This window comes from Scleropages formosus, chromosome 14 (genome assembly GCF_900964775.1).
Source record: "Scleropages formosus chromosome 14, fSclFor1.1, whole genome shotgun sequence".
In the NCBI taxonomy this organism is placed as follows: domain Eukaryota; kingdom Metazoa; phylum Chordata; class Actinopteri; order Osteoglossiformes; family Osteoglossidae; genus Scleropages; species Scleropages formosus.
The window spans coordinates 19,108,529-19,123,374 of NC_041819.1; the positions used below are offsets into that span (position 1 = coordinate 19,108,529).

Genomic DNA, 14,846 nt, shown 5'->3' on the forward strand with positions numbered 1-14,846 from the left:
AGTGGTGGTTGGGGTAAGAGGCTCGCTGCAGAGAAAAACGAGTGCATGGTCACTCTGTTTTACACAGATCCGACACACTTCGTTAAGACCTGTTGAGCGCCTCTCTGAGAAAAAGTCGTGATTCTCACTGCAGAGTCTCCAGAACACCCGACACTCAAGCTATTGCTGTACGCTTTCCTTATAGCAGTGCTGCAATGTATAAGTTAAGTTTGCTCACTATCGTCTCGCTATTGTGTTTTACGGTACACTGGCTCCTCGTATTACGAACGGTCGAGTTACACGTTTTCGAAGATGCAAACATTTTTTCGGCTTATTTTTCATTGCACTCAAATAATTTTCCGAAAATTTTTGCACATCCGTACTGACATGTCCAGCCAACAGATGCCAATAAAACGCAAAATGTAACAAGCCTAAGACTCACTCACTGTCTAACCGCTTGTCCAAGTCATGGCGGTCCTGAGCCTATTCCAGAAGCACAAAGAAGGAAGGTATGCCCTGGATGGGACACCAGTTCATCCCAGATAACAGGAATATGAGACCTTCTTAACTGAATTGGCTTCCACCGTTTTTATAGCTCATTCTTGAGTTTTGCTGATCAACGGGATGATGAAGATTGTGTACTGGACAGTACAGCTGCCTAACAGTGTCTGGGCTGCTCAACAGTTGGTTCACATCCAGCTCAGTCTATGTGGAGTTTGCTTGTTCTCCTCCGGTCTGCATGAATTTTCTCGACATGCTCTGGTTTCCTCCCACATGCTCTGGTTTCCGTCCAAAGATGTGCAATTTAGGTGAACTAGACATTATAAAATGCGCATTGTGTGGTTGCGTGTGTGTGGCTACTAGACTGGTGTCCCATCCAGGGTGTACACTCCACTCCACCCTTGTCTTGTACCAGCTCCAGACTGCCATGACTCTAACCACACCAGGTGCTTCATGTGAGTGAGGGGACATTTTATATGCTTATGAGATGAACTTCTCAACAATCAGCTCTGAAAAGGTATTTATGTCAACAACTGATTTGCATTTCCAGCCGTTTTAAATTAGCTTTAATGTATGTCAAAGTTAATACAATTATTAAAATATAATATTTTAACAAAATATATATTTTTTTAGCTTACTACAGATTCTCACTTTTTCCAAATTGCTGGAAAACAAATCAAAGAACATCTGTTTTATGAACCTTTTACCGATTGTGACTTTCCAGTAAAATGACTTTGGATTTACAAACAAATCAAGTTATGAACACATTTCCAGTTCTACTTGTATTCATAAGCTGAGGAGCCAGCATACATCTCCCCATCAACGACCACATTGCGAACGTACGCATTGGTGAATCCGAGAAATAAACAAAGACGACGGAGCTGCACGCAAGGAAAGGGACAAACCATCTCCTTGATTAATGTAAAACCTTTTTCTAAAAACGCAGTATCCATAGTTCAGCTGAGTAAGCTGCGAGGGGGCACATTGCGTTCTCTTCTCTCGTTGGTAACCGAGCAGGTTTCCATCTCCCTGCAGCTTCTGACCTGAACTTTGGGGAACTGGGGGAAAGTTAGCGGAAGACTGCATGTGAACAAGCAGTCGGAGTGATGTCAGATGTGAACATTGTGCCTCAAGGCAAGTGTAGTGAGCGGCTTGATGGGATACAAACTGAAATTTTGCGCTCTGCAATCGATGGGGGAAACGTTACAACTGCGGCAATGAATAATTCCAGCAGACGAACAGCACCGCGCTATAGTAACGGCCTGTTTTGATTGTTAAGCGACACAGTGACGACGGCCTCACTCCGCAACACGCGCCTGATTGAACAGGTGAGCATTTATACACACCAGGAGGGGAGTGAGCCGTCCCTTAAAGGTGTCTAATTAATATTCCAAACTGAAAATTCTCAACATCTCTTGGTGTCACGGTCATCTTCAATTCTCATTAACTGTATTTTTCGTACAGTAGAACAAAACCTACCATTTATAATAATCCCCCTTATAACAGCACACTATCCATACGCACGTCGCGCCGCAGCATCCATCTCGACTAAACCTACACGTATTTTCAATCACTCGGCAGCGTCTTGTTCTCAGCTGTTAAAGGAACGAGGTTAAAAGTCTGGATAGAAGCGTACATCGATATTATTTGGACAAAGAGACGACCGTCACTGACATGAATGGAAAAAGATGATTTAAACCAGGAAGCAGCGACACACGTGAGTAAGTCCAAGAGATTCTGCTAGTGATTAAGGCATATATATCTGTGCTCTTTCATAGTGATGTCTGACCCGAGGTTGGTTCTCGCTCCTGGCGCACTCTGCCATCCTGAGGGCTGGGGGGGGACATGCGACGAAGGGTGGAAATGCAGGAGCGGCTGTTTATGCTGAGCTGGAGGACGGTGGGGAGGGGGGGGGGGGTTAGCAGCGGGGGCTGCACTGTCCTGTCATTGTGGCCAAGCCATGGGCTGAAATCAGTGCTCGACATCCCCCGGGACACAGGGACACAGCGCGGGTCTTCAGTGGAAGCCCCACGAACCAAAAGGTGTCATCATTTTATTCGCTACCTCGCGCGCGCATGCGCGTGTGTGTGTGTGTGTGTGTGTGTGTGTGTGTGTGTGTGTGTGTGTGTGTGTGTGTGTGTGTGCTCAGTACCTGGGATACGTATGAGCTGGAATTGTTGTCTGAGGCCCCAGAACGTGAAACATGTTATAAAGGAAAGCAGACATCGGGCTGTACACCTATGCACACCCGCACACAGCCCAGTTTACTGTAGCCCCGTCTGAACGGAGCACGATGTTGTGCTTGTATCGCCTTGTGTGATGACTCAGAGTCTGAGCACTCTGAGCACCGCCACCCCCCAGAGAGGCTTTCTTGGGTGTTAGTGCAAAGACATGTTGAGGTGCTCCAGGTTAAAGGCTTGGCTGCATGTTGGTTGTGTATTTGACCTTCTGCGCTGATCACCGGAGCAAAGCACCTCAAGCCCTCTGGATCCTCGCCTGGTGAGTGTGGCTATGAGCTCCCAGGCCTTGCCCAATGTTACTTGGGTGAAGAAGGGCCTGGAGACCACAGAGAAAAAAAAAAAAAACGTGACTTCATGGAGACATGATAGAACACAAATGTTTAGTTTAACTCCAAAGTTCTCTGATCACATGACAGGTTGCAGAGTAGCTTACGCCCTGGACCAAGAGGGTCCAGATTCTCATCACCTAAGCTCTACTGCTTTTCCAAATCCTTAGACAGAGCATGAATTTCTGATCATTGTACATACCGACCTGTACAAATAACTAATGCATTCAACTGTAAGATGCAGAATTGATACCGGGCAAAAATATCTGCGGAAGAATTTAGCTGATTGTCGAAGGGAAGGGAACAAAAATCGTGAGATGCTGCAGCCATCATGAAGGAGAGGAACCTATGGAAACCTCTTGGAAGGGTCTCCCGGTGGTCGTCGGTGCAGGAGAAGCTTCTCCACGGGGAGCTCACCTAGATCAGGCGGGAACACGTTCCTCAGCTGCTCGATGACCTGCTGCAACTGCAGCACCGTGTCCTGCTGCTCCTGCTCCATGTCATCGTCTGGACCACACGGGGACATAGAACAGAGTCACTGCACTGCTGCCATACCAAGGCACACTCTTAATTCACTTTGATTCAGGTCTGTTTGATTCCAAACGGTTCAGTTCATTTCGTATGTAACACCCTTCTCTGGGAGTATCAGAGTGCTACACGCAAGATCACGTGTAAGGGGTATCATAGAAACATGTATCAGGCGACCAAGGTCACATGTATTTCAGCCCACGATCCATTGTATCTCATACTGCTGTAAACGCACACATCTGTTTTTTTTCCTTATTTTTAAAAATTTTTTATTAATCGCTTTCCTCCTGTTTCAATTCCTGCACGATGTCACATTTTTCACTACGAATTTAGCAAGTTTTGGTCTGAAAAGAAGACTCTGAAAAAAAATACGAATCGATGTGTGAAAGTGCGGAATCTCACTGGATGATGACTGAATGTTCTGTAACAAAACTCTAAAGATAGATGATAGCAAGTGGAGTTTTGTAGCCAGCAGGTGCTCTCTTACAACAAGGGGAAGGTAAATGCTGCATTTCCTAAGTAAGAACCTCAAACCAGTAGTCTGGTATGACAGTGGTGGTGTCAAGGTTCAACACGTGGATGAGATATCATCACTGAAGGAACTACAGATTGTGCCTGACAACAAAGAAAGAAACAAACAATGCAGGGAATTGTCCGGATCTGGGTCCATAAGCTGAAACCGAAACACAGTTAGGTTGTGCAAAGAGAAAATTACCGGAAATATTGTACACGAGATAATCTATATCAGAATGGTTGAAATACAGCACGCTTTAGAATGTCTCAGGCAGTCCAACCCTAAACCCTTTGGAGATGTTGTGGCAAGACATGGAGGATTGGGTGACAATTCCAAATCACTTATTGAATACAAGTAGGCAAAAAAGGTCTTACAGTGGCCCTTGGGTGTTTTATATGTATATGTATATCTATATGTATTTGTACATGTATCATGAATCATCTGCATGCTGCCGCTTCAGCCTCCGATACTCTCCCTGCAAGACCCTGGTGGAAGAACATCTCCTCCTTCTATATGTATATTTATATGTATATGTACATGTATATGTATATATTTTTTGGGTTACTTTTCCAATGTCTCTTTTGTCTAACATTAGGTTTTGGCTGAAAATTTACCATATTAAATATGAAAAACTTGAAAAATGCAATAAAGAAAAAAAAACAAAACAAAACAAAAAAAAAAAACAGAAAGTAATTTTTTTTTTTTTTTTTTTTTTTGGGCAGCACTCGTGACCCAAGGAGTGCTCCATTTGTAAATATGTCAAAACCTATACTGGGAATTTGACATTTAACTTAGAACCTATTTACATCATCAATTTTGCATGAGTACACTTCCAACTGGGAGTGAAGTTTTTAGTGTGGCTTTAACCTTCAGTTTAGAACCTCTTTGGTTTTTGCCTTGTAAATATCAGCAACACTAAAGCTGGAGAAATATGTTGTACCGCATGTGTTCTTACATTTCAGGGATAAAGGGGCAAAGATTTATGATGCAAATTACAAGTTGCTGTAGCTAGAGCTTCAGAACAAAGGTTTTCAGCAGTTTCACTGGAATAAGAAAACAGCATAATTGGAAGTGCCAAATGAAAAACAAACTGCGCTTGAAGCTAAGGGAAAATTTATCACAAAATATGTGTACTTTTCACTGTCAAAAACATTTTATGTAGCCAGTTTTCAGCCAGAACAGCGCTGCTTTTAGTGACATTTTTATTTTTGTGGAACTAACTCTCTGCCTTGCCTTGAAAATACAGGACCAATACTTGCCAACAGGAATCCAAGCAGTTTAAAAAGATTACGACCCATGAAAGGATGTAGCTGACTTTTAGGAACGTGTTGTAACTGGTATAAGAAATAAAGAGTAGGGGATCAGTAAAAAGGATACGGCCGAGGTCTGTGCTTGTGCCTAAGAACAGTTATTGCTTCCTGAGCCAAAAGGTACAGAAGATTACTGTTAAAGCTCAAAGAACAGAACAAGACATGAGATGTGCACATGGGATCGAGCGGTTTACGTCCAGCACCTGCTGTCTCTGTGTCTGGGGTTTCTCTGCTCTGCTGTTCTCTCGGTCGGCCGCAACCCAGCACGGGGGACGATACCGTCGAAGGCACAGACCCGTTGGCCTCGGACTCCTCCTTGGGCTGACAAGCAAACCAGAAAAGAAAAAAAACAGTCTGGAATCTGAAAAGTGTTACCCGCACAAAAATGCAAAATCACTCCTCAGCACAACGAAGCCCTGACAAAACTTCACTCCCATCAGCAGGGGACTGTGTCCAAATATAGAACAGTATTACAGAAAATTTTCTTCAACATCCCTCAGAGCTGCTGAATCCCTTTCAACTTTAAGAAGGGTCTTAAATCGCATTTCTTTTGGATTCACTCCTCTGCTGGTCTCCGATAAAATTACAAGATTTAGTGGTTCAACCAGCTAAGTTTAACAGTCCAGATGAGAGGGCTGAAAGGGTTCGGTTTAAGAAACAATGGCTTTCACCTACACAGCTGCTAGAACAGAGGATAATGTTTGCCGTAACTAGTGCTTTGTCTGATTATGACCAGCTTCTTAATAGTTACTTTAAGTCTTGTTCAGCTCTTAATTCAAAAGTGCTGATTTATTCTGCGGGAGCCTAACATTTAATGCTCGATTCAGTCATCCCTCACCACTCCTGTCTACTCTCTTCATACCTGTAGCAGTAGCTCTCGGAGGCGGAGGAGCTGCGACTCGAGCTGTCTGTTGTGTTCCTCCAGTATCTGCATGCGAGTCTCCAGGCGGCTCTTGTGCTGCCTCAGGACCCGGGCCTCAGCCAGCAACTCCTCGTCCTGGTGGGCCAGGGGTGAGCCATGTGCCCCCTCGGCCAACTGGTGGGAGGCGGCTGCCTCTGCATGCTGCCATTTCAGCCTCCGGTACTCTCCCTGCAAGACCCTGGTGGAACAACATCTCCTCCTTTGAGATGACGATGTGGCATAGAATTTGCATAAATAATAATAATAATAATAATAATAATAATTCAACCTGCAATCAGCTATTAACATATATATATTTATATGTATAGAGCACATGCAGAGGTGGCTCATAAATATACTGCTGCTTTCAGTCATGCATTTCTGAAAAGATGAGGAATTTCATATATAAACTGTATGCTATTTCAGTCAGACAGCAAAATCATTTAAATATGACACTCAGAGGTTTTTTTAATTAGCAGGATATGAGTCTTTATCAAGACTTTTTGTTGAGGCTAACAGAACAAAAGTAAAATCAACAATATACAGTATTTAGACTGTCCATTCTAAACCTTTCCTAATTAATAAACAAAACATGTTCAAAATTGCATCATGTGAAAGAGATCATTCATTTTGCCCATTAACTTCTACATTTCATGGACATAAAAAAGAGAGCGAATAAAAAGAAACACTTGTTAATGTGTTCTCTTGTGTTGACCAAACTCTACAAATCACATCGTACACTTACATTTAAATTAAAATGCAAGGCAGTAATTTTTTTCCCAGAAATGACAAAAACATTGAATTATATTTCATGAACTCATACAAATAAAATATTAAAAACTCCAAAGTCTAATTTGTACAAGCACCACATAAGCAAGAACTTGTGGGTTTAATCACAAAGTTGCGGAGCGTGAGGCAGCTGGCAGGTGTCCGCTCACTTATTCTCGTTCTCGAGCCGTGCCAGTGTCCGCTGTAGCTCGTCCCTGTCTTCGCAGTCAATGTTCCCCAGGAGGTGCTGGCCCGTGAAGGAGTCCTGCTCCGCTGCAGCGCACGAGTGACGCAGGAGGTACTGATCCTCATCCCTGCGGGTGGAGCGGAGAGCAGCTCTGATATCGGCACACGGAACAGTCCGGGTGCCAGCATACAGATTGCTCTTACTTTTATTAACTAACTATTCAGCTCATACATTTCTCCAAGGTCACTTACAGCCTTAGTTATAATATCTACAGTCATGCACTCACATTATACAACAGAACAATGTTGCACACGCTCATTCACTCACAGATACACACACTCTTGGCAATTTGTAGTCACCCACACACCTCAAACATAAGATGGGAGAGTTTGCACTGTGGGAGGAAACCAGAGCAGCTAGAGGAAACCCACACAAAGACAGGGAGGACATGCACACTTGGCACAAACCGAGCTGGATTTGAACCCGCATCCAAACCCATTAGCCCGGGAGCTGTGAGGAACCAGATCTACCTGTTGTGCCACCGTAACTGTAAGACCGACAGCAGCACGGAGGGCAACACAGGCACCGCATTACAGAATAGCACAGGAGCACGGACAGCAACCTCACTGCACAGCACTGGTTCGAACAGATGAAGCAGTAATGACACCAAGGGGCATGACTGACTGCACTGAAAGTTTCCAGCGGAACGTGGGGAATGGAGTTTACTCACAGGCTCTCATCTGGTGAGAGGCTGTCCGTGAAGAAGGAGCAGTTCTGGTTCTCCATCTCCGCCAATCTGAAGAGCAGTGGACAAGGAAATTAAATGTGCTCTCCCGAGTCAGCATCGAGCGACCCATTTCTCCGCCACCAGGGAGAGCGGCCCCACATCAGCAGAGCAAGAAATGTTTCTTTAAGCAGCACTTCAGTGTTCCGCACTTTACAGCCTCTGATGAGAGGTTAGGGCCATGCTGTAAAGTCAGGGGACTGCAAACAGCTCTGCCCAGGGCACTGAAATAAAATCAGCTAAGTGGCTTCCATGGCCCTGGCTTAGGGACCTGCCACAAGAAACCACGATAAACTCATTTGCTGATGGAGGTCTAAGGCCAAGCAAAGAGCCAGACAGGAAATCGATACCATATCCCTTACTCTCCGGCTCGCACTTAGCTGGTGGAGATCACACTGTCCTGCACACGCAGATGAGGCCTTCAAACTCCAGCGCCATCCACTGTGTTTTCTCAGCAGAGCCCTGCAGCTGACAAACTACGGATTTACATCCATCCATCCATCCATCCATCGCCAACAACCGCTTGTCCCGAGCGGGATTGCGGCGAGCCGGAGCCTACCCGGCAACACAGGGCACAAGGCCGAAGGGGGAGGGGACACACCCTGGACAGGGTACGGATTTACAGGTTGGGGCAAAGACTCATGGGAGTTCGGGTATGGTGGCAACAGATGATGACAGACAGTGGAGGTAACCTTTGGAGACTGTACCTGTATAAATCCCTAACGCTCCAGACTGCCAGATTGTTTATTGAATGTACAATATCATTCAGGTGTAAGCACACCTGGGCAACCTGGGTATTTTAGTATAGGATGAACTGGACAGAAGAGCGAAAGCAGAGCAACCCACAAGTGTCCTACATCTATGTGAAGTGCTCCGGAAGAGTTGGGGAGACATGGCACCTAATGCCTTGTCCAGATTCGTTAACCAAGTGCCTTGTGGAAAAAACTAAATCTCAGCAAGTGAACTCAACCTTTTGACTGGTAGTGTAGGTCCTATATCACCACACATAGTGTGTTACAATAGTGACAGACTATCCACAAGATTCAATTCAGTTCAATTAAATTTATTCTTATATAGCGTTCTTCTCGCGTAGTGACACAAAGCGCTGGAACACAGGTATAAGGCAAAGAAACAAATACATCAGATTCATCAATAAACAGTAGGCTACGCACAGGTCCCTTTCCCCGGAGAAAACCAAACAGTAAATGACCTTCCTGGATGCGGTCATCGAGGGGAATTAAGACAAAACAATCACTTGGATAGGAAGAGATGCCTTTCACAGACATGCAGAATTTTTCACCGCAGTAAACACTTTAAAAGTGTGCACTGTTGCGTTGACATTTCATGTAGATTTAAAGCCATTTATACTAGTTTTCTAAATGTACTGGCATACTTATGTGGGGAAAACAAACATACTGTGGAGAAGGTCTGATCTATGATATTTTTCAGACCCTGAAAGCTGAAAGATAATAGAAGAAGTAAGATGTTTCAGGTGTCCCAGAGCAAAGACAAATCAGTACAAATCACTTTTGCTTGCCAAGGCGTAAAAGTGTTTATCCTTCATTTTAACAAAGCTAAAGATCTCATTATAGGATCATATTCAAACAATGGCTCATTTTTATTTTTCTTTTCATTAGTCTTCTCACCACATTTATAAGAGCAGCTATTGCCAACCACTGCGCTCAGAAATGTTCAGTAAACAAAACAATACATTTTAAATACATATTATGCATCCATATTCACAAACATAAAATGCCAACAAACAATAAGACTCTGGATTCACATTGCAATGTGCAGATTTTTGTTGCATTTCTGTCAATATATACACATACAGTACATATTATTTAAACGAATGCTGGCAGACTCAACACAATGGTTTGTGATGCCAAGCATTTAAAAATAACTTTGTCTGGGACAAGGACACATGCCAAAAAATTAATTAACAAGAGATTACTTCTTGAGAGATTATTTTATAGCCCAAAATTAGTTGAGCAGTTAGCAGATGATTAGTGTGTTGTGTGGAATTGAAATTTGAAAACTGCACATTTCCAAGAGCTGTTCACCATGTCACTTGTTCGCCACTTCTCTCAGACTTTCAAACTAGACACGACACAAATTGTTCCAGACTTTTAGCTTGTATTTGATTCTCTACTGATTGATATGTACATGAGAAGCATTTTAAATCATTATATCTACTCAGCAGTACAATAAACACGTTTAGTTTTTCCCGGCACTGAATCACAGAGGGCCCCATCACTGCTTTCTGACTGACAAGGACTGTAATTATAAACGCAGCATTTTATAAGGTGTTCTGCAGGGTTGACTTCTAGGCTCCATAAAATTGTTTTTTTGGTCTTAAAATAATTCAGAATTTTAAGTTGAATGGTGTTTTATGCAGATGACAAGCTTCAAATGCTTGAAGAGATACTGTAACAATAACCCCCGTTTTACAGACTAATTTAAGGCTATCAGCAAGTTGATAAACCTAGTGCCAGCTCACCTGCAAAATATCAAAAAAAAATGTAACCATCTTTCTTTGGGAGTTAATTTTATTTTTGGAGCAGCAGTTGCAATTGGACTTTCGAAACAGAAAGTAATCCATAAGGCTACTAGTGTATCGAGCAGCAATCAGAATTATTATTCTGGTTTATACACTCTGACTTCCAGGCAACATCCTACAAAACTGATTCCAGAAGATTCTGATCCTCACCTTGACGTCCCCAGATGGTACTGCACCAAATTACATCTGTCAACCCCTCTACAACACTCCTGTGCCTATTCCCTGAGATTCCACCAGAGATCCAGAATTCTCTTGTTATCCATTAAGACGTGCAGCCCAAGGGCCTGTCCCTCTGTAATTCCTCGATACATCAACATCACCGACTTTGCGAAGATTGCAAATTCCATAGTGGCTTCCAAGTCTCCTGTAAAAGAGGCTGCTTCCTTCTGTAGTTTTGAGTTCCACCAAATCTGTTTTTTTTTTTTTTGCTTTTACATTTTCAAAAACGAATTCCTGACTTTTTTATTAAGAGTATGGAATTTTATTTTTTGTGATTTGATTGTGTTTGGAATTCAGCTCTTTATTTTGTTCATCTGTGATTTATTTTTTAAGTAAATTTATTACCGTTGTGACCCTGATAAGGACAAACAGTTAACAAAAGTGATTGAGTGAGTAAGTGAAATACTTCAATAAAATGTTATAAATGTGGAAAACAATGGAGTTTTTTTTTTTAAACTTTGTGTTATTGCACGTAAAAACTGTTGTGCGGGATATCATAATACACTACATGTGTTTTTTTCTAAAATTGTCCTCAACACATGGAGCTATGAAAGGAAAAACAAACACAGGGTATTATATTGTAAAATCGGTAGAGTGCTTGATTGTTTTATAATGCTTCAGTCGTTTGTGTGGTTTGTTCAAGCAAGAATGAAAGAGGACCCCTCTCAGAGCAAAGACCATCCAGTAAGACACAACCCTGCCAAAGTAACTGAGAAGAGATCAGTTATATTCCATTGACTGCTACAGAAATGTGTGAACATATAATTTCCAGTTCAAATAAGCAGTTATTAGAGTTATCCATAGGCTGAATTCACCTTTAAATTTAGGTACCACCTGCAGCACATTTGTTGACCATGACCACCGAAGTCGGTTTAAAGAGCTGTCATAGGAAGGCACCTATTTTCCTACCTGCTGGCGAAGTGCTCGATCCTCGAATGGGTGTCCGCATGCGGCAGCTTTGGGGAGGAGCATGGACTGAGAAACAGAGGCGGAAAAACTGCTGAGCTCACGGCAAGTTACCTGCTCTGGCCATTATTCTCTAGGCACTTTTCAGTGATGCTTTGAAAATGGATCCCGAATCCACAACTTGAGCAAACAAGCTCCTGTTAAACCTTACACTGCATCTTCGAAAATCTAAACTCTAAAGTGTCAAAATGGACCGCTGTGTCCAAGGACTATTTCTTGATAAAATATTGAAGAGACCATTTTTATCAATCAGATTCTACCTTCTCTTTCCTAACAGCGTTCGTGCATTTTACTGCGGTGATCTGTGTGGTTGTAACTCCAGAAGGAAATGGCTGAGCAAGACTAACTCACGTATCGGGGCTTTCGGCCCCCAGCACTGACTGCACGGGCAGGTAGCCCCTCTGCGGATGCTTGCTGAAGTATTGCTTGGACCGGAACTTGTTCTTGAGTGTCTTGGCAAAGTCTCGCATCTTCTCTCCCGAGGTTGTCTGATCCAGTGAGGAATACAAACGGTGAGAAATTTATCACCTCTCCAATCTCCAGACCAAGGTTTGCTGCATCAACATTGGGTGAGGGCTCTGGCTGCTTTAATGAGACCATGGTTCATGTTGTCTTGAAGGCATAAAAACCATATCATTCAGGAAACCATATGAATCAGTATGCTTACAAGGCTGAAGTGATGATTGCGATATCAGTAATTGCTCCAAGGTCTCGCCAAGGATATATGTGCTCTACACATTCCTCCATCCACCCCCTGACACTGGGCTTGTTAGCAAACTTACTTGGGTGTAATACTCCATGATGGGGTAGTGCAACTTCTTGCCCTTGGTGGTGCGGCCCGTTAAGAAGCAGGTCTGGCAGATGTCCACATTGAACTGCTTGAGGCTGCGATACCTGGGGGAGACAAATGTGCACATTCGGCGTTACGATGATTTAATTTAGCAGGCTGTGAGTTCTATTTAAAGCGTATTTGGAGCTCTCCAGGTTGTCCACAGGAGCCCTGCTTTACCCTTGCAGCCCCACCTAAAGCCCTTGATGGGGCACTGTTTGCAGATGGAGCACTTGGCTTGGTGCTTGGCGGACTCAGCAATAGCCACACGGTGCAGGACCGGCAGCCACACCATGGACTGCGGCTCCAAGCTCATCCACTCCAGGAAGTGGGACACCTCGATTGCATTTTTGCCTGGGGCCTAAGGGCAGGACAGACAGAAGAGGAGGTTTGAAACAGGGGGTCACAGCCAATGGTAATACAAGCAGCGCTCTTGAGAAGTTAAGAAAAAAAGTGAGACGTAAGAAAACTGAGTTCAAATACGTCACCCTTTGCTGATTGTTAATTAGAAGGGAAACAGAGGATAAAATATACAACAGAAATGTCCCGGAAGGCAGTGGCAATCATTAATGGCTATACCCTCATTAAATGTGTACAAAATCTACATTTAGGTTTTTATTTCCCTTAGGCACGTTAGCTCCACATAAGCAAAATAGCATAATTAACATGTCTTTCCCAACCGAGGTTGCGTGGTGCTGGAGTTTGGCGGTGTCTAGCGAAGCTTGTCCTCCAGCTGAACCACAGCGCAGTGAGGTCTGGAGCTCTGGGTGTTCGAGAAGAACCCACTCGCAGAGCCCTACCGGCTCCACAGACATGCCTTTCAATGTCTCAGGGGTGACGAAAGGCCCCGGCCCTTGGAGGATTGTTTTTTTTTCACTTTATGACTAGGCAGACAAGAAGCTGTACATAGTGGTTCCAGTAGTAGATGGTCGGAGGGATGCAAGAGGCAAACCATCTCACCACACGGAAGCAGCTTCGCACACTTGGTTCCACATTGCTCCCCCCGAAGGCAGCCACCTCGCCCAGCTGGCGGGGGATCTGGACAGCCTCGTGCAGCAGGAGGCTGAGGTGGCGCTGATCAGCCAGGCCGCTCGGCCCGGACACCTGCCGGAACAGATCTGAAATGCAAGTAATCAACAATACCTACAATAACAAGTAATAAATAACAAAAATACAGATAGTCTTCGACTTACAACATTTGCGACTTACAACAACCCGGACTTACGGCAGCTATTCAGCCAATCTTATTATATTATTTTCAAGTCCTAATATTTTGTCACAAAGTCTAACGATGACCATTCCATGCTGTACGATAACACTGACAGGCCACGCTGGTATGAGGCACCACACCTCTTATTGACTCAGACAGTGTGTCTATCGACAACTGCATTTTATTTATAAAAGCTTTCATATTACAAAACGTTTTATTTGCGATTCCGTCCAAGTTACTTTTTCACAGCGGCTAGCGAGGATACACTCTGAAAAGAAAAAGCAAAAGAAAGTATAAATGAAGGTGAAAATAACAGAGCATCATGAAAATACTGATCCCCGCTCAGCATGTATGGAGTTTGCGTGTTCTCCTGGTGTTCTCCTTGAGTTTCCTCCAGATGCTCTGGTTTCCTCTCACAGTCCAAATGCAGTTTGCACGGATTGGTGATGCATAGTAGTGCCTGTAGTGTGTTAATGGCTGAGTGTATCCATGTGTGGCTACCCTGTGATGGACTGGCATCCCATACAGGGTGTACCCCTCCTCAGCCTTGTGGCGAGTGCTTCCAGAATAGGCTCCGGTCTGCCACGACCCCGCTCAGGACAAGCGGTTATTGAAGCTAGCTGGATGGATGAATCGTGACAATATAATATAATTATCATACTGTACTGTATTTATATTATCACTATTGCATATCATGATTATTTTAACATGAATAACGTGTGAAATTAATGAAAAACATAAAGCCCTATTATACAATGCAGCATTCATGCATGTTAATTGTATATGTCCTTATGGTTTATGTAATACAGTATAAGGGGGTTTGTGACTTACGGCGAAGCTGACTAATAGGTCCTCGGAATGCTACCCTGTATTAAGTCAAGGACTGCATACAATCCAAAATATTCATTGTCTCGGGAAGAAACTAGCAAGGGTGCCTTGGCTATCTGCAGCGAAATGATGCCATTGGTCTGACAGGTGCCTATGAGTCATGTGCTGCTTGCTCCTTCAGCGGGCTGATGGGTCC

General features: G+C 43.7%; 1 protein-coding gene across 1 annotated transcript in view; it reads right to left on the bottom strand.

The window, feature by feature from the left end:
- Positions 1-2,575: 2,575 nt before the first annotated feature.
- The window catches only part of LOC108931006 (dystrophin-related protein 2-like), a 36,352-nt gene continuing 24,081 nt past the window's right edge, over positions 2,576-14,846 (bottom strand). Inside the window, exons 13-23 of the mRNA XM_018746556.2 lie at positions 13,573-13,730; positions 12,807-12,973; positions 12,566-12,677; positions 12,135-12,271; positions 11,727-11,792; positions 7,985-8,050; positions 7,238-7,381; positions 6,261-6,498; positions 5,602-5,719; positions 3,464-3,553; positions 2,576-3,036 (exon numbers count right to left, since the gene is read on the bottom strand). Coding sequence (XP_018602072.1) covers positions 3,017-3,036; positions 3,464-3,553; positions 5,602-5,719; positions 6,261-6,498; positions 7,238-7,381; positions 7,985-8,050; positions 11,727-11,792; positions 12,135-12,271; positions 12,566-12,677; positions 12,807-12,973; positions 13,573-13,730 — 1,316 coding nt within the window. The 3' untranslated portion in view covers positions 2,576-3,016. The remainder of the gene's footprint in view (positions 3,037-3,463; positions 3,554-5,601; positions 5,720-6,260; positions 6,499-7,237; positions 7,382-7,984; positions 8,051-11,726; positions 11,793-12,134; positions 12,272-12,565; positions 12,678-12,806; positions 12,974-13,572; positions 13,731-14,846) is intronic.